At 36.8% G+C, this 20,086-nt stretch overlaps 1 protein-coding gene across 1 annotated transcript in view; it reads left to right on the top strand.

The window, feature by feature from the left end:
• LOC306874513 (semaphorin-3D-like) overlaps window positions 1-19,112 on the top strand; it is a 60,460-nt gene extending 41,348 nt beyond the window's left edge. Inside the window, exons 3-18 of the mRNA XM_079424627.1 lie at window positions 6,062-6,222; window positions 8,058-8,120; window positions 8,420-8,539; window positions 8,731-8,824; window positions 9,435-9,563; window positions 10,586-10,728; window positions 11,555-11,669; window positions 11,777-11,846; window positions 12,310-12,454; window positions 13,578-13,800; window positions 14,509-14,597; window positions 15,519-15,560; window positions 15,810-15,967; window positions 16,894-16,958; window positions 17,228-17,361; window positions 17,453-19,112. Coding sequence (XP_079280753.1) covers window positions 6,062-6,222; window positions 8,058-8,120; window positions 8,420-8,539; window positions 8,731-8,824; window positions 9,435-9,563; window positions 10,586-10,728; window positions 11,555-11,669; window positions 11,777-11,846; window positions 12,310-12,454; window positions 13,578-13,800; window positions 14,509-14,597; window positions 15,519-15,560; window positions 15,810-15,967; window positions 16,894-16,958; window positions 17,228-17,361; window positions 17,453-17,866 — 2,165 coding nt within the window. The 3' untranslated portion in view covers window positions 17,867-19,112. The remainder of the gene's footprint in view (window positions 1-6,061; window positions 6,223-8,057; window positions 8,121-8,419; window positions 8,540-8,730; window positions 8,825-9,434; window positions 9,564-10,585; window positions 10,729-11,554; window positions 11,670-11,776; window positions 11,847-12,309; window positions 12,455-13,577; window positions 13,801-14,508; window positions 14,598-15,518; window positions 15,561-15,809; window positions 15,968-16,893; window positions 16,959-17,227; window positions 17,362-17,452) is intronic.
• Window positions 19,113-20,086: the final 974 nt, after the last annotated feature.

The raw sequence follows: 20,086 nt of genomic DNA, 5'->3' as shown, positions 1-20,086 counted from the left end.
CAATTGTTCAACCCTGTGATCCAAGTAATCTCAAGAAATCTGATGTTGTGGACGAACAGCTCTCTGAAGGTTAAGCTCCTAACGTTCACTGACCTTTTGTTGAAGAAGAAATCAAGCTGACTCTAAGCTTCTTGTCATGGAAAGTGACATCTCGCCACTAGCGGATCCCAAGATGTCCAAACATGATGTTCTGAATAATAAAATAAATATCTGAAACGGTTGACAGCAAGCTAAACACATTAATGGATCAAACAAACAATATTATGTTCGATTCATCAGCATCTACTTGTGTAATACGCCTGGAAATGGGTTGCCAAATATCATGAAAATAAACAACTCAGCAACTCATTAAACACGCATTAAGTAATAATCAAGTTGTGTTATCGTTCACAATGGATGAGTTCAAACATTTATGAATGGATCATTCCATAGTGCTAGAGTCCAGCTGTATCATGTCGACCAGATGTTGGTCTTGATAAGTGGTGAAGATCTCAAGGCTGAACGCCATACCCCCCTCAGTCTTACAACCCTAATCATTTCATCACATTCAGGCCAGTGGAGTCAATTAGCATGCTAGTTTAGTTGCTAAGTAGCATACAATGAATGTATTCCAGTCGTATGTTCAGTTATGACTTATAACTGTTCCAAACCATCATATAATGAACAAACGTCAGTGCTTAGATGTTTTATGGCTGGGATGCATTCATGGAAACCATTTCCTCTTGGATTCTGGCTAGACCTCAATGTGAAATACAATGATATGGACCTGTACTTTGGTCCAGCACCTTAAAAGCCTGAGAAAGTCTGTCCATCATGTTGATAGAAGGACTCTATGGTCCGGGTGGAGTCACAACCAGATGCTTCTCTGTGTGATATAAGGAAAAGAGGCTTTTGTGGCCATGCTTGTTTTTAAGAATTTGGTAATGAGAATGTGTGTATTTAGGAAGTGGGTGGGAAAGGGGGATTTTTCTTAATTTACCAGAAATACATTAAACGACGGTGTGGGAAATGTTCCAGCTCATGACACATGATCAACACATGCTAGAGTCTCTATGGCCATGATCTCATCGGAAGGTTGTTTCTTTTGTCGACAATAAAATAAAGATGTCGAGTGTGATCGTGTGATGCAAGCGCCGTTTTCATGCTATATGTGAACGCACTGAACAAACTAGTGAACAAAACACAGACCATCACTGGAGAGGAACAGATGAGCTTATTATGGATTTAATGGGTTTATTTATTTAAAAAAAAAAAAAAAAAAAAAACTATTAATCTTCTTACAGACTCAAAGCTCTTTTTTTCAGTTTTAATAAGAAAAATAAAGATCAAGATTTTAATTCTGTCAAAGTAAAAAACAAAAAACAAAAACAAAAAAAATTTAAATCACAACCTGAATATATTACCATTGTATAATTTAATATTCAATGTATTTATTTTATTTGTATTTTTATTTTAAAAAAATATTTCTAAATAAAATGTATATATAGACATTACTAAATGAACTGAGAAAGACCCCAGCATAAATATATTACTACTGTATAATAATTAAATATTCAATCTCATATTTCTTTTTTACTTTTAAACAAAGCAAAATAAATAAGAAAGAACAAACTAATTAAAGACCAATTTCTAAAATGATAAATGTGTAAATGAATTAATGAATGAACGAACAACAATTCCTAAAAAAATCATCTCTAAATAAATTGAAAAAGAAAGAAAGTTATTTTTATAGTTAATGTAATATACCAAGTTTACTAATTTGGAAAGTGGAGACTTGTTCAGCATTGAAATTGATCAATATGAGATCTTAAAAAAAAAAAAATGATAAAAAATTAAGTAAAAGTATGGGTCGCCTGTGTTTGAACTCTCAATATGAAATAGTGCCAAATTCTCCAGAGCTGACGAAGAGCGGCTGCCTTCCGGAAACATTATAACACGGCTCTGGAAGCTGCAGTGGAAAGGATTCCAGCAGGTGCTGCTGTGACTTGTATGTTGGCCTCTGTGCTAAATGGCTTTCGTGATGGATAGCATCAACATGTCCCAATTATGAGATTTATTTTAGTTATCGCTGAGAAATCACCTCATGTCATCTAAGAATTCCTTTAATGGTGAGTCATGCAATGTGCAGCTTTAATGGAGGATGAAAACTAAAAAACTGCAGCAGGAAGAGATGTGAAATATAATCCAGGAAGAATTTGGCTTGCATTAATCACAGATCCTAATTGCATTCATTTTGATTATACGGGTTATTCAGTAATTAACTCTATGCATTTTAGTGTACCACAATCCTGGATATTTTTCTGTTTTTAATGGTGGAGTGTAACCATGTTTTTCACATAAATGGTCTTTATTTTTCAAAAATAAATGTTACAGCCTCATTAGCAAGCGCTGAAATTTCCTCACATGGGTTGCATTCGTAACACATACAGACTTTGCTGTCTCCGAGTATATTTATGGTATAGGTTATGAACAAACGTTCTTCCAGAAACGTTAAAGAAGGCTTGTTCAAAGTTATCTGGTCTGTAATAATGTTTCAAAATGTCAGCAAAAAAACATCACTAATTTACATCGTTCATGGAACTTTTTTTTTTCTAAAACATTTTAGTCTAATGTTTTTTTAATGTTACTACTTGTTTCAGAACATTCAACTGTAGCATCCACATAATGTTTGTAAAATGATCAAATGGAATGTTTCCATTACCAAGAATTTTGTTTTATTTTTTATTATTATTTTAAATACAGCATGTTCAGAAAATATTCATAACTGTTTCCACCACTGGAATTCTGGCATTTTTTCTCAAAATTGACCCCTTGCAAAAACCCACCCTCCTTAGTTACTGTTGCTATGTCTGACAAGCCATGCCGCTCTCACATCACACACCATGTCCTCACACAGAGAAAAATACATTGCGAAGCAAAGAGAAAACTGACAACATACCGACAAACAAAACAGAGCAGGTTACTTCTGGTATGAAACAAGGTCTCAGGACTCTCAGCTTTCAAATTTTGTTATTTTTTAAAGAAATTCAAGCAATAAATACCGTTTTGTGGCTCTTTAATGTGTCGTGACAGATTGCTGTAGCACCTCAGTTCAAACGGCACATGAACCGATCGTCTTTTCACTTAAAGCATGAAATAAACATGAATGAACATCAGAATTTATTTTATTTCAACCGCAGAACGACAGCAATAAACACAATTTTTCAAGTTTAAGTCCACCGAAGTTAATCTACTCTCCTGTCTGATTTGTTTGTTGGACAAGATGGCAGATTCTGCGTTATGATTGGTCAGATCGTCAGTTGTGACATATAAACTCGCAATTGCGAAGTATAAAGGTCACAATTGTGAGATATAATTTGCAGTTCTGCCTTTTTTCTAAGAATTTTAAATGTGCAATTCTGAGATTTTTCAATTGTGAGTTTAAATCACACAATTCTGAGAAATTAAGTTAAAATTAGGAGGTATAATTTGCAGTTCTGACTTTTTTTTTCTTAGAATTGCATGATATAAACTGGCAGTTGTGAGTTATAAAGTCAGTATTGCATGATATAACTTCTAAGAATAACATAAAATTATGTGATATAACATGCATAACAATGCACTGAGAATTGGCAGATTTAAAATGTCAAAAAATTTCAAAATGTCAAAATTACGAGTTTATATCTCGCAATTTTGACTTTATAGCAGTTGCGACTTTGTATCATGCAGCTCTGAGAAAAAAGGCAGAATTGTGAGATTAAAAGTCGTAATGACCTTTTTTTATTTTTATTCAGTGGCAGAAACCGGCTTTTATAGAAGTCAAATGTTCCTGGAGATAAACGTAAAAATGTGAAAACTTTACAACATGCTATTAATGCCAAGTTTTAGAAAAGACAAGAAAAGAAGGAAAACAGACAGCAACATCCAGATGCATCATTTAACCTTCACCTTGACATGACCCAGCCAGAGAGACCATGAAGCCAAAAATGCCGTCTCTAAACCTTGAGCTATTTCCTGTGCAACATTTCGAATCCCTTTCATCGATATCAAGGCAGAGTGTGTGGCTAAGAAAACACCTGTCAAAGTTTACCGCAATTCTCCCCTCACCACAATATGCCTGACACCTCCATGAGCCGGACGTTCTGCTAGTCAAACCGCTTGTCGACTTGTAATCATGCACACTTATGCCGAATATGTGGGCCCCTCGTCCCACTGGAATTGTGGGTGGCAGGAGTGCAGCTGTCAAGGAGCGTGTTGAGGGTTAATTGGCCTTAACTAGGAGAGTTGTTTTTGCCTGTTTAAGCACTGGTGAGGGGGGTTTGCAGAGATGTGAACGTGTCTGAATGTGTTTATATGAGAAATGCATCATGTTTAATTGTGTGCGAATGCCGCTGTATGGGAACGCAGATATTTGTAATCTGGAATGAGAGCATGCTGAAACCACTTCAATGTATGATTGCCATATTTATTTTACATATCAATCAAAGATCAGAACCAACTGGCAAGGACCTCAATCTAACAAGCTTCAAACTGCAACACAATCCTTTCAAAATAGGCCTATGCAGTAAAACACATTCTTAAAATAAAGGATCTTTATGGCCATCAATGGTTCCATGAAGAACCTTTAACATCCATCACACAAAAGTTTCTTTATAGTAGAAAAAAGTCAGGATATTGAAAATGTCCTTCACACTAACAAAAATATTTATTTTAAGAATTGTTCACCAGGAAGTTCTAAAAGAACCTTGAAAGGTTCCATGAATGTTAAAGGGATATGGAACCATGTATGTCAATAAAACCATCAGTGCCAGTAACGAACCTGTATTTATAAAGGAACACTCCACTTTTTTTGAAAATAGGCTCATTTTACAACTCCCCTAGACTTAAACAGTTGAGTTTTACCATTTTTGAATCCATTCAGCCGATCTCCGTGTCTGGCAGTAGCACTTTTAGCTTAGCTTAGCATAGATCATTGAATCAGATTAGACCATTAGCATCTTGCTCAAAATTGACCAAAGAGTTAATTAAGTTAATTAAGATAATTTTCCTATTTAAAGCTTGACTCTTCTGTAGTTACATCGTGTACTAAGACCGATGGAAAATGAAAAGTTGCGATTTTCTAGGCTGGCATAATAATCAAGGAACTTTGTTGCCGTACCATGGTTGCAGCAGTCGCAATGATATGACCCAGCGCCTGAAAGTAGTCCCCAGCTAGGTAACTAGTTATGATATAGCTGGGGACTATACTTTTAGGCGCTGCGTAATATCATTGCGCCTGCTGCACCCACGGTACGGCAGCAAAGTTCCTTGATAATTACGTCGGAATGAGAGTATAGTTCCTAGCCATATCGGCCTAGAAAATCTCAACTTTTCATTTTATGTCGGTCTTAGTACATGATGTAACTATTTGCACTTAGTGTAAATAGACACTCCGTTATTTTTAAGAGTGTATAAAGAATCTTTTTGTGGAATTGAAAGGTTCTGTGGATATTTAAGGTCATTCATGGAACCATCAATGCCAGTAAAGAATGTATACTTTTTAAGAGTGTGGTCCCATGGAACCTTTTCATTGCAAAAGGTTCTTTATAGTGAAAAATGGTTCTTAGATTATTAAAATGTTCTTCACACTAAGGCAAAAAAATGGTTATTTCAAGAACTATTCACTGAAAGTTTCTTTGGAGAACCTAAACTGGTTCTTCTACGCTCTTAAAAATAAATGTCCTTTATCAGCATTGATGGTTCCTTGAAGAACCTTTAAAATCCATGGAATCTTTCCATTGCACAAAAAGTTCATTATAGCGGAAAAAGATTTTTTTAATTATTAAAATGTTCTTCACACTAAGAAAAATCTGTTCACTAAAAGGTTCTTTGGGGAACCCATAATGGTTCCTCTAGTAATACTGCGAAAACCCCCTTTTGGACCCTTTATTTTTAAGAGTGTAGCTTATTTTTAATTAACATATTGAGTCTTCTATTTCATGTCATGTGATACCATAACATTTGGATGTTCAGAAAAACTGAACAGACATCTATGTTTGACAATGTCACATTTGAGTAAAACCTAAGTGTCGTTTTCTGGCAGAACTGAGGTCGAGGAACAGCTCTGCTGTGTTCTGGGATGGTGGAGAGGGGGGAGCGTACCAGGCCTTACTGCTGGATGAGGACCGCGGATGGCTGCTGGTCGGAGGCCAAGACCACATCTACATGCTAAACTCTGATAGCTTCACCAAACCGGCACGCAAGGTCAGCGAGCACAACTACCACCATCTGACAGCACATGATGTCATTTACCGATCGCAAGGATAAGGGTCACCAAAGTGAAAACAGACCATGACTACAATGTTTTACTGTTCACATGAATCTGTACATCTGTAATGCTGTTTTCATGGCCTCTCTGAAGTTACAGGATTACAATCTGAAAACGGCTCCACCACATACAGTACATCTGTTGATTAGCACAGAAAAATTAGATTGACTCGTCCCTCGGTTTGTAAAAGTATAAGAAAAATGTATGTAATGTAGAATACTTACAGTTGTAAGTTTTACTTACAAAATGTAAACTATATTATCGCATAGATCTACATGTAAAGTTTTATCTGCACACATACATTATTCACATAAAACAACATATTTATACTATATAGCAAATCACAATTGCTTAATATGAACATATGAACTTAATACGAATTGCAAAATGTGAACTTTATTATCACAAAGTTTATATGAACACTAAAATTACGATTTTCTGTAATGGGTGTTGTGAAAAGTGCTATTTAAATCAAATTTACTAGCAACACGACAAAACACAAATTTTGGTTTTAACACCATTATCATGATTGTGCTGCGTTAGAATATAGGTGTGGTACAAATGTTTACCAACCTTGTTTCAACAAATTTCATGCGATCTTTCAACTCAACCAGAATGAAGCTAGGTTTCCATTGTATATGCTACTGTAAACACACCTTTTGCTAGTTTTAACAAGCTGAGTGTCAAGATTAAGCTATTTCTTGAGGGAATCAACAGCAGGACTGTCCCATAATGTACAATATTCTACATCAGTTCAATATTCTAGCTACGTGTTTGATTTGAACCGCAATGTGTGTTGAAAACTATAGCCTTGCTGCTGGCTATAGTGAATTAGCATTAGCTTGGTGTCTTTTTTCACAGTTTTCACTACTGCAAAGCTATTTTGAGGATATTCTTACTGAGCTAATTAGCTAAAGCTTCTTCATCGTCGTCATCTTCATCTTCTTTGTTTTTTATTGGCAGTTTGGATTCTTAAATAGAGCTAGCTAAAGCTACACAACTTGACAGTTTGTAGCTAGCTTCTTGAATAATAGCACATAGTTTAATAATAAGACATATATTTGAAGGTGTCTCTATTGCCTCCTTGAATATGGATATTAGTATGCAAAATCAATTTGCAATGTGAGCTTGCAATGTGTTTGCCAGACATTCGTGTCTGCATTTGCATACTTCTAGCCTTAATTCTCCACTACACACCATTACTGCTAAATAAACATTACAGTTGGTTCAATATTAATTGATTCTGTCTTTTATAATAGTGAAATACCAAAAGACGCCTGCAAGAAATGATGAGGTCAAACGTAAGGTCATGGCACAGCCATACATACGTGATCTTCAAAAGAACTAAAGCACACCAGGTTCTCAGTCTCCCAATTATATAATTCTGTACAGTGTGCTGATTGCCAGCTAATGATTAGGTCAATACCTGGACGTTATTTCCACATGGAAATTATTATAATTTGAGAGGCATGCAGATTGTTGAGTAATGATGGTAATACGGCAAAGGAGGGTCTGTGCTAATCAACTCAGCTCAGGGTTTTACAAGAACATTAACAAAATTTATACGTTTTAAAAAGTAATATGTTAAAAAGGGGTGTACGAAAAAATTTTTTTTTTATTTTTTTTAAGTAACTACTTTCAAGTATTAAATTATTATTAAATCTAATATTACTATATATTGAACGTTTGAAACAACCCTTACAACGATAATGTGTTATTTTGCTATGCATTATTTTTCGTTCCTTGGGAAAGATATCTCTTTTATTTTTAGATTCACTGGCCAGCTGGACAGGAACACATTGAACGCTGCAAACATGCTGGAAAGAATCTATCGGTAAGTAAAAAGTAAAGCTTTCGAGGACCCATAGATGTCTTTTTAATGAAGTGCTTTCACAGACTGAGATAAAAATAAAAGCTAAAAAAATAATAATATTTATGGCACTATGGGGGGAATATATCAAGTTGGAAAGTCTTAAGGGAGGGTAAGTCTTTTAACATCAGCTCAACCCCAGCAATAGCAGACAAAAATCAGCAGGTGCATTACTGTGTGATTTAAAATACTTCATATCCACTAATCCTCACCATAACTCTTTAAAATCATGCTTTTAATCAAATACCACATGTATCTCTCAGATGGACTGTGCCAATTATGTGAGACTCCTACAGCCCTTCAATAAAACTCACGTCTATGTATGTGGAACCGGTGCGTTCCACCCACAATGCACCTACATTGACCTGGGACACAATCTTGAGGTGAGCAGACTTTCTATTTTTTGGCCAACAACCAATGTAAAAGGCAGTAAACACTTTTAATGGTAATTTAAGCTTGTTATCTTGTGCAAATTAAGAGTTACGGGGAGAATTGGACCCTATTGACCGTAGAGCTGAACTAATAATGTAGGTAATGGTGCAAAGAGAGTGACAGTCTTGTTTTGGTATGCCAGAAACCCACTTTCCGGCTCCTCTGCCAAGTTGGAGAATCCGGGAGAGGAAAATGTCCTTTCAGTCCACAGGAGCCCTTTACCGCCCGACTGACAGGTGAGTCTCCTGAACACACCGTCTTCAAAAACAACCCATAAGCCCTTTGTAGATAAAAATACAGAGGAGACATGCACAAATGGTTAGACGTACTCCCATATGAGTCACTGATAATTGGATCGTATAAATCCTGGCCAAATGTTAGTTTGTGTGGGGAAATTTGGAAGTTCCCCCAGCAAACAGGTTTGTCACCCATATTTGTCTTCATTGGACACTCACTATGCAGTAATTCGACTTAAAGGAGTCTTTAGAAATTGCCTAGTTGCTGTTACAGTGTGGTCAGGAAATGAAACCCAGCTGCAAAATTTATATTATATTTAGCCTTTTTTTGAAGTCATGCATAGTCCAGAAGACTATATTGCATAAGCCATATGCTACCTAATTAAAGGCTATTACTGCAACCGGAGACCTTTTGACCATTTAATGATGCCTTTGGAATAATCGATTTTCCTTTTCACACAAGCTGCTGTAAAACAGAGTATTTTGACAAAAGAGCTGGAGTCAGAGGGTAGAATCATTAAAAATGAGCTATGTATCATAAAAAATCATTTGTCATTTTAAGTCATTCAGGATGTGATTTTCATTAAACGCCTATTAATGCTCACCTTAGATGGGGACCTGTATGCTGGGACGTCCGTAGACTTCATGGGAACAAACGCTGCCATTTTTCGCACATCTGTGCATAGCAGCAATCAACACTATATCCGCACTGAAGATTACCAGGACCAGTGGCTAAACGGTAAGAAGTGAACTAAAAATTTCATTGTTTTTATTGTGTGTGCAAGCATAGCATGGCCTTACTTGCCAAAGTGGACTAGTATGGGTGCAATAAAATATTTGTATTGGCAGAAAGTTTAATTGATAAATAAACTTTCACATTGTTCATAGGTTAAAACACCAAACTATTGTTGATATCACAGTTATAAACACTGTTTGGCCCAATTTAACTAGGAAGCAAGAAGGTCTATCATACCTGGAGACAGCTATTGATTTAGATTTCCTTTCATCTTATTGGTAGTTCCTCAGCATGCATGCAGCCCAAAAATTTGTAAACTCGATGCTGCCATCTTTTTCTTCATGGACACACATGGCCTAGTAGTAAATCACAAAGATCAATGTAAATATGACAATTAATTCAAGTTTTAAGATCATATGTAACATGACTAAAGCTGTAAATGTTCAAATTAAACATTTGGAGTTCTATACTTCTTTAATTAGCTTGCAAGCTAACAGTTAGCTGACTACTGATAACAAATATTGTTTAGTATATTTTGTTAGCTTAGCATAAAGTTGTCTTTTAGCCTCTTAGGTTAGCACACAAACAGCATATTAATATGTTTGATTAGCATACAGCTACCCAAATCAATGCTAGCTTAGATATCGCTGCTACAAAATTAATTTTACAAATGATTTACAAACAGCTACCTTCTGGGATCCAAGAGGAGAGTTTTTTTTTTTTTTAAGCCAGTCATCTGTTGGGTTTATGTCATGTGACTGATCACTCTGTATTCAAACTCCTTGCAGCAGACAGGAAAAAGTCATGAAGTCAAAAATGTGTCATGTTTTAAAGATGTGTAGTGATTTTTTGCTAAAGTACAAGGCAAAATACTGGTTAAGTGGTTAAGAAAATTTTGGCAGTGAATAAGAAGGTGGTTCATGGTCTGAAACGTTTGGAAACCACTGTTTTGGGGTGAGTGGTGCTGCCTAATTAAATTTTGTGACTTCCTCCAATCTCACTCCGAAGCCAATTTCTTTTCACAGAGCCAGAGTTTGTGGGATCATATTCCATCCCTGACACACACAGCTTAGATGATGACAAAGTCTACTTCTTCTTCAAAGAGACCGCCGTAGAGTCCAACCAGCTCGACAAGCGTATCTACAGTCGAGTGGCTCGTGTCTGCAAGGTAAGCACCAAGTCCAGTGCCTTAATGAGCCAATAAAAACATGAAATGGATCCAAAAGACCTTTGTCTGGTATGAAGAATCAATGAGTCTATTGTAGACACTAATGAATGAATGTGTAAGCTTCAGTATCATCTGTTGCACAGTAGTAGAAGTAGTCGTGTATCTAATAATGGATGAATGAGGGGTTTATTTGAGAGTAATTAAACACTAATCTAGTAACATATCTAGCAAACAAGGTTTTCTGTTCAGGCTTTTCATTTCAGAGCATTCTTGTAATGTTTCATATATTTATTTTGTGCTGTATTTATTGGTAATGCATAAAAATGTAATGTACTACTACTACTGTATATTTGTTAGTGAGATAATTTATTGTCATGTTATCTCTTAATGCTGGAATACACTTCTTAAATTTTGCACAGGTTTTATCCCCAATTTATAGTCTGGAGTCAGAGTCAGAGCTAATGTGCAGATTTTGGGCAGTCAGGAGTTGACCGATTTCAAAAACAATTGCATAGTAATGGGCACAGACTCCAAATGTTTCATTTCAAACTGTGATTCCATCCAGTTGGAAGATATCAGAAATGTTTGATATTTTGAGCCAGGTTTAGAACCCAGATTGCTGTCATTTGTCATACCTCTTCTAGCAATGAGGCGCTATGTTTCTGCGTGAGTTTGTTGTGTTTGGAACAACTTAAAGGTCTAGCAGTGTGTTTTTCCTCTGTAACCATTTGCAAAGTGAGCAAGTGTAGGATGCCTATTGTTTTAAAATCGGTTCAGATTTGAAAAGTCCTATAGTGTGGTCTTACATGTTCTTGGTTTTCATTAGAATGACATAGGTGGAAAACGAAGCTTGATTAATCGCTGGAGCACCTTCCTGAAGGCCAGGCTGGTGTGCTCAGTACCAGGATCTGGAGGCATGGACACACACTTTGATGAGCTGGGTATGTTCACACTCTTAATTACACGTTAACATGAACTCAAAAACTCGACCTAGTTAGATTTTTCATTCAACAATCCTGGTCCATTCTGCTCATTTTTTTGTTTTTAGAGGACATATTTCTCTTGGAGACCAAAGATCCACAAAATCCAGTCATCTATGGTGTCTTCTCCACCTCCAGGTAGGTTCATTACATGAAAAGTCTGATTCATGAGTCATTCTTTGGGTCACCACCCCATAATCTTCTTAACTTTTTAGAGCCACATTCCAGCCAGTTATATTTGTTTACCTCAATTCCTGAATTATCATTGGCTCCATCCAAATCAACCAATCCGTCACACTCATTGCCATTTAACTAACTCTTCAGGTTCTCAGACCTCCTTTATTCATTCCAACAACCTAAATCTGATTATCTCAGTTTATCTTGTGAACTGACATCAGTATCAAAACGCCCCTAAAATCAACAAACTGGTCACAAGATGCTCTCCTCCCTGCTCCCGATCCATTTAGAACAATCCGTCTCGGTGCTTCCACCCAAGGAATGGATAGCTTGAGGCCAAACGGGAGGGTGAAAGGTCACCAAGCTTGAGGAACTCTGTTATTCTAACCTGGCATCAGGCTAATACATGTTTCCTTTTCAAAAGCTCTGTCTTCAGAGGTTCAGCCGTTTGCGTCTATTCCATGGCCTCCATCCGAGCCGCCTTCAATGGGCCTTTTGCACATAAGGAGAGCCCTGATTATCGCTGGATGGAGTACAAGGGGAAGATCCCTTATCCACGGCCAGGGACGGTAAGTTCTCAACATGAAGGAATTATGTTTGGTATAGTAGAGAAGATGATTTTTCATGTTGAGGGATGCATCTTTTTGTTGGCAACTTGAAGTACTTCAAACTATAATCTTGGTGTTGTGAGCATAAGTGCAAGCAAGATTTGAGATCTACGATTGATACTGGATTACAGATATGTTGGGGCAGCTTGGAAACCATAAGCCACTCCATGCACTAGCCGCACTGCCTCAAGGGGGTTGTAAAAATGTCGGCAGGCACTCTGGGGGTCACGCGTCAGTGCGGTTAGTAAAGTGGCTGGAGTGTGGACTTTTAGTGGTGAGGTCGCCAAAAGGAAGTCGATTATCAGGGCTGTGAGGTCTACTCCATTAGTTGCCGAAGTCATAACCACAGAGTTGACCTCAACTGTGAGTTGACAGCTAAACCCTCTCAAAATATGGGGTTTGGTGACTTGAACAGGGGTGTCCAGACCTGTTCCTGGAGGTCTACTGTCCTGCAAAATTTAGCTCTGACCCTAATTAAACTCACCTGAATCAGCTCATAAAGGTCTTCAGGATTACCAGAAACTTCCAGGCAAGTATGTGAAGGTTGGATGAAGCTAAACTCTGCAGGATGTTTGCCCTCCAGGAACAGGTTTGGACACCCCTGGACTAGAAAGTGCAATTAATATCATGAACATATTTTAGACTGGTTTTACACGTAGTAAAATTAATCTACTTGAGTTTATTTCATTTAGACACCATGCTTTTATCTTTGCGCATATCGTTTTAAGGTCACCATATTGGTTTTACAAGGTAAAAGCTGGTAAGAACTTGCTTTTGCACTGACAAGATGGGTAAGCAAGTTTATCATAGTAGATCATTGTAACATGTATAACATGCCCTGTTTTGAGGGGTTTCACTAAACCAAATTGTTTGACAACAGAAGATTCCTTCAAAATTGCTTGTCTAAATATGAATAAACAAGAATTAAGATGCTTGCCCCAACATGATCTCAAACAGTGGCCAAAATCCACATCTGCATAAATGTTTTTGACTATTTTTACCTTAGTCTGGGACTGTTACTCCAAATTCAGTCCCCACAGGGTTCCAGAATATAAGCTTAACTAAAGTTCCTACATCCCTTCAGTGTCCGAGTGAAACCTATGACCCTTTGCACAAGTCCACCCGAGATTTCCCAGATGATGTTGTGAGCTTCATGAGGACCCATCAGCTGATGTGGGAACCAGTGATACCCATCTATAGGCATCCTGTCTTCACTCGGATCAACGCTCCCTACAGGCTGAAGAAGCTTGTGGTTGATAGGGTTGATGCCGAGGATGGCCAGTATGACGTCTTACATCTTGGCACAGGTATGTTGGAAAGCGGTCAACAAAAGATTAAGGTGTTCAATGAATGGGATCTTTTATACTAGTAAAAATGTGTGACAACTAGCAGTTGGTGTTCTCTATTATGAAAGCATTAGACCTAAAATTGCACTGCAAATATGGAAATCTCTGCTAGATCCAGTAAATTCTATCAAAGATGACCTCTGTTCCCACGCTGGTCAGTGGTCCTGTTGCCAGGGATTATCCTGACATTCCGAGGAGCCAATGTTTCTTTTCCTGTCTAACATTTGTCCTCCTGGACTAGTGGGTGTATGTGTGAACTCTGCCACATTTAAGTGAATCATTTAGGGCAAATAGATACTCTGTTCAGGACAAATATGCTTAACCTGTGTGTACAGAGAGCCAACTCGCAATCTTACTCTGTAAAGAACTAGAACAGTGTAACAGCTGTCAGCCCTCAGGGTGCTGCATAAATTCACAAGCCAAAAGCCAGTGCTCACTCACCATGGTAATGAAGTAAGGGTGCATTATGGGATATATTTAAAGATGATACAATTGATGGTTCAGGTTGAAGTTTGATGTGAATATCTATCTATCTATCTATCTATCTATCTATCTATCTATCTATCTATCTATCTATCTATCTATCTATCTATCTATCTATCTATCTATCTATCTATCTATCATGTCTGTAAAGTGGAATCTTACATGGTAAATCTTCTGTATCGCCAGATGATGGCAGAGTATTAAAGGTGGTCTCTGTACCTAAAGAGAACTGGGAAACTGAAGAAATCATTCTAGAAGAGCTTAATGTCTTCAAGGTAATATAAAATCTCAGTTTCTTCTCTCACTTCTTCTTGTTTATCCTGCCATCTGTTGGACTCATGACCTCTGACCCTGGGCTCTTATTAGTTGTTGTTTTCATGTCAAGCACTTCCCAAACAAAAATAACTCCTAAAGAAGAAAACCAGATTTCCCATGGCTGTCCACTCACGTGAACAAACCCAGGGACAGGACAGGCAGCGTTGCACCAAGAATATTGTGTTTAGTGAACAAAAAGAAGATATAATTTATCCAAAACTTTAGACAGTGAGGAATGTCTAGGTTTTGCTCTGGGGATGAAGGGAATGTAAGCAAACAGAAGTCAACAGGGTTAATATGAGATGCCTGGAGAATGTTCTGTAGTAGAATGATGGATTTACAATAGCATTTAGCTTAGAGTTTTCAATTTTTAAAGAAATATAAGACCATAAAAGTAGTCTGTACAGCTCAAATTCCAAGTCTTTTGAAGTCAGACTATAATTTTATGCAAGGAACGGACCAAAATTGTACTTTTTAAGTTGTTATTCACTGAACACCATTGCATCCCTCCAATCTCCAGTCAAAAATTTGTTTGTACATCATGAATAAATATTTCAAGTGATTTTATCTGCATCAAAAATGTAATTATATGTATTACAGAGCAGTATGTATCAATCAAACCTTTGTGGAGACATATGATAGCAGACATTGCCTGCCATTTGGAGAAAGTTAGTCATTTTAAGAGTCAAGGCTCATTTGCTGCTATATATGAAGGAGAAATGAACCAACAGAGCAGAAAGCTTTAAAACTTTCACAAGGGCCTGTTATGATGAGCTGCTCCTATTCAGCGCCAACAATGCGTGTCTTCCTCCTCTTTGTTCAGGAGATGATTCATTTTATGTGTTGACATATTTATTTCTCTTTCTTGTTCTGTTTTGTAGACACAAACTCCAATACTAAGCATGGAGCTCTCCACTAAGAGGGTAAGTGGGCTTGTTTTGTGGATGGCCACTTGCTTTAACAACGATGTGAGCTTCATGTTTTTGCTATTAAACCCACCATGCATTGCCCCATAGACAGCCATTGTACAGTAAGTGCGTCACTGTAAATGTTAGATTTGATAAAGGTTTATTGTTCTAAGTACCATTTTTAAGTTATTTGTTAAAGGTTAGTCTGTTTTATATCACATTTAGTCATACATCCTCATGTTTTATTTGATTTTTTGTCTCTAGCAAGTACTATTTGTAAGCAGTAACGAAGGGGTCGTCCAACTGCCTGTGCAGAGGTGTGAGCTGTATGGTAAAGTGTGTGTAGACTGCTGTCTAGCTCGTGACCCGTACTGCGCTTGGGACGGGTCCTCCTGTACCAACTACTTCCCTAGCAACAAAAGGTAGAAAATATTATAATTTCCTAGCAAGAAAATATTCTCATTGGTCATAAAATCATATAGGCCTAATCATTTTAGCATTTCAGTAATTATTTAAATGAATGTTTCTGAAAAAATAAACATTAAATCAGCAATTACAATTGGCAACATTTTAAGTTGTCCTCGTTACACATTACTTACTATACTTACTATATTAATAACTATAGTATACTATAGTAATAACAATAAATTATGCATAATTGCGTGCAAATAACTCTAAACCAAATCCCAAGCATATAGCAAGTTCATGTAATATTACTCATTACTGTAACAAGGACACCATAAATAACAACATTGGTACAGTTTATTACATGTATCTTGGTTACACTTTATTTTAAGATATCCTTGTTACAGTTTAATTATACATTTAGGTACTGAGTAATATTAACTAACTACATGTACTTACTATGGGTTTAGGGTTATGATTAGGGTTTGGTTTAGAGTTACTTGCATGTGATTATGCATAATTTACTGTTATTAGAATCATACGTACATGTAACGTGTAACAATGACACCTTAAAATAAAGTGTTACCAATATTTTGCACATTTGTAAATACAGATTATTGGAGTATGTTACTTCAAAATGTCATGTTTAATTTCAGTGTATTACTTGTTGTTTCTTTGTAAATATTTGTGAAATGTACTTGCAATTTCTGAGTGGAAATTGTTTCTACGCCTTTTTTTTAGTGTAGAAGTGATTTCAATCTTTATATACATTTTTTATCGAGTTTTATTAACAAACAGAGGAGACATTGTAGGCTTGGTTACAGTGGATTTGTATAAATTTTATTTGGAGTTGAAAACAGCTTGAATTATAATACCGAAAACCACCAGCAAACCTGTCAAATAATAAATCTGAGGGTCACTGATGTCCACTTGTGGTCCACAGGCGTGCCCGGAGACAGGATGTGAGGTATGGAGACCCCTGGAGCCAGTGTCAGGACATGAGAGATGGTAATAAATCACTTTCTGTTCACCTCACCACTTTCCACCTTCAGGTTGTATAAGAAATTGGCCAAATTGGCCAAAACAAATGCATACTACTCCCTCTAGTGTACAAAATGGATACTTACACATGCTAAGATGTGTGCACCAGTTCAGTATGAAATCAAAACTGATCTTGTTTGCACTCTTAATACAAGTTTTTGGTCTTGCTGTTAAAGAAGTAAATGAACACATTCCAAATAAATACAAAATAAACAATCGTCCAATCGTCTCTACAGGTTCAGAGAATGCTGAACTGAAGACGGTTTACGCCGTGGAGACGAACTCAACCTTCCTGGAATGTGTCCCGCGTTCACCACAGGCCACGATCAAGTGGATAATTCAGCCAAACCACAGCCAAACCAGCAAAGAGGTCTGTCCACGTCCTGTTTAAGAGATTTAATTGCGAAAAAACATAAAATAAGTGGATATACACTTAAATCATTCACTTTTTAATCTCTCAGCTGGTTCTAGGTGAAGAAAACCTCATCCACATGCAACGCGGGATCCTCCTCCAGCACTTAGCATCCGCTAACGCTGGCCTGTACCTCTGCGTAGCCTACGAACACTCGTTCTCCCGCACGCTAGCACGCTACGAGCTCCACGTCATCCCCCAGAACCACATGTCGAAAGCGCAGAACACCCATCCTGGAAATTACGCAGCCTCGCCGCGGAGCTACAAGGAACTCCATCTAATGGGAGTTAGCGGGCTAACAGCCGATGAGTACTGTGAACATTTTTGGTACCGTGAAAAACGGCGACAGCAGAAACTTCGCACACTAAAGTGGAAGCAGGTGCCTGAAAACCGTAAAGCGAGGGTTAGGCGACAAAATCCACCAAACGAGCCTCTAGACGGAGGTGAAACAGCCAATTTTTGATGAAGAGAAGGACTGTGTGACTTCATCTGGACAATTAGCATCTTGTTTATAGCTTAAAACATGTATACATTCCGACTAGCTGCAATCAGCGAATGCTACTGTTAGCACAACAACAAAGGCTACAGACCATAATAACTTTATTATTCTTCTATTAAGTCCACACTTAAGTTTTATTTTGTAGCCCGTGCTAGTGTTAGCATGTAGCTTTAACACAGTATAACCAAACAGACTAGCTGTGTGACGGTTATGAATTTGTGCAGTCTGGCATCCACATTTCACCTACATTTAATTGTAGTTTGTCAACCTTCTTGAAAGACAAGCACCTATGCTAAACTGATTGGAAAGCAAATATTGAAAATGGACAAGCTAACGCACTGTTTTGAGTGAAATGCAGTGCAACGATGAACTGACTTCTCTTGCTTTCTCTAGGCATGTAGATTAAATAGCCCCTAGGGCTGTATATCATTGTATTACAATTATATTTGGACTCTTGATACAGTCAAATGTACAAATTTAAAGTTTTTTCTGACAACAGCAGGTGCCTCCATGTTCAGAGGAAGTTTGCTGAGGATGTTCCCTTCGTATGTTTCCTTCCCCTTCAAGAACAATCTCTTCTGCTCTTTCCTGAGAACATCCTTGAGTAAATATTGTTTGTTTTACAACTCCTTTGCAAATCACTCTACTCTGCGCCCTTGTGTGTACAGTATGTGTAAGATGTATTCGTGTGTGAAAGCATCTGGGGATGGTAAGTAGAAAATGGCCTCCAAAGATCAAAGAGCTTTTAAATATTCTCCGTTGCCCGTGAAATCATCGTGCTTTTGTTCGTCACCATAACTAAATGAAAAGTTGTCTTTGGCTCATTGTAGAATCTAGGTTCATGGTTGGTTGGTTGAAGTGGTCAGTTAGATTAAAACACTAAATGTACATTGTTTTAATGTATGTTGATTATATAATGGAGCTCACATGTTGGGTTACTCGTATATGTCTCTCTTTAGCTTTTCTGGAGCACAAACATATAGGCCTATACTACAGCCTACTTTTAATGCGGTAGTGATTGCTATATATTTAAAATCCTAATACCTGATTTAGACTTGTGTATATACTACGGTTCAAACTTTTTTTTTTTTTTTTTTTTTTTGAAAGAAATTAATACTTTTATTTTAGTAAATTTGGCCACATTAAGTTTCCCAAATCTTAAGATGTTCTAATGTTACAAAAGATTTCCATTTCAAATAAACACTGTTCTATTCATAAAACAATCCGGAAAAAATCCAGAAATATATTAAGCAGCACAGCCATTTTCAACACTGATCATCAGAAATGTTTCTTGAGCAGCAAATCAGCATATTAAAGTGTTTTCTCATCGTAATTTCAGTGTCATGTGACACTCAAAACTGGAGTAATGATGCTGAAAAGTCAGCTTTGCATCATAGAAATAAATTATATTTTAAAATATAATTTAAATGGAAAACAGTTATTTTGAATAGTAATAATATTTCATAATATTAATGTTTTTACTGTATTTTTGAGAAGACAAATGTAGGCTTGGTGAGCATTAGAGACTTCATTCAAACACATTAAAAATCTTACTGACCCCAAATATTTAAATATTTGTGTATATTTTGTACAATGTAAGTGAACAACTTTTTCAAGCTTAGCAAAGTGCACCCGTTATTTTCATTCATGATCAAAATGCACATGATAAAATATAAAATGCAGACACACAATATATGACCAAAGGTCAAATTGAAACACAATGGTTTGCTTACACATCCTTCCCAGTACCTAGATATAGTTAAGAGTTTGTGGTGTATTGTCTCCAGGTTCATTTTCCATTTCCATTTACAAGCTCAAATGGTCATTACAAACATATATACCCAAAACTAACTTTCTTCTAATATTATAGCTATTTTGGATTGATCATGCTAACGGTCAACGCAAGAACATTCTTTAAGAGAGTGTGTGTTATAACTGTGATAAAAAAAAAAAAAAAAAAAAAGGATTAGGCCTATTTGTGTCTGGTTACTTGCAACATGCAAGATGAGTGGAACATTAACGCTTTGTATGAGGAAATATATTCTTAAAATTGGTACAAACCACAAATAAAGCTGTGAAAAAGGTATTTATAAAGTTTTTTTTTAGCTACATGTACCTACAAATCAGTCATTTTATACACTGAAAAAATTGGTGTAAAAACTATTTTCACAGTAACACCCATTT

Source organism: Barbus barbus (genome assembly GCF_936440315.1).
Source record: "Barbus barbus genome assembly, chromosome: 9".
Lineage (NCBI taxonomy): Eukaryota > Metazoa > Chordata > Actinopteri > Cypriniformes > Cyprinidae > Barbus > Barbus barbus.
The sequence above is the reverse complement of the archived record's forward strand: the minus strand, read 5'-3'. Positions and strand labels throughout refer to the sequence as shown.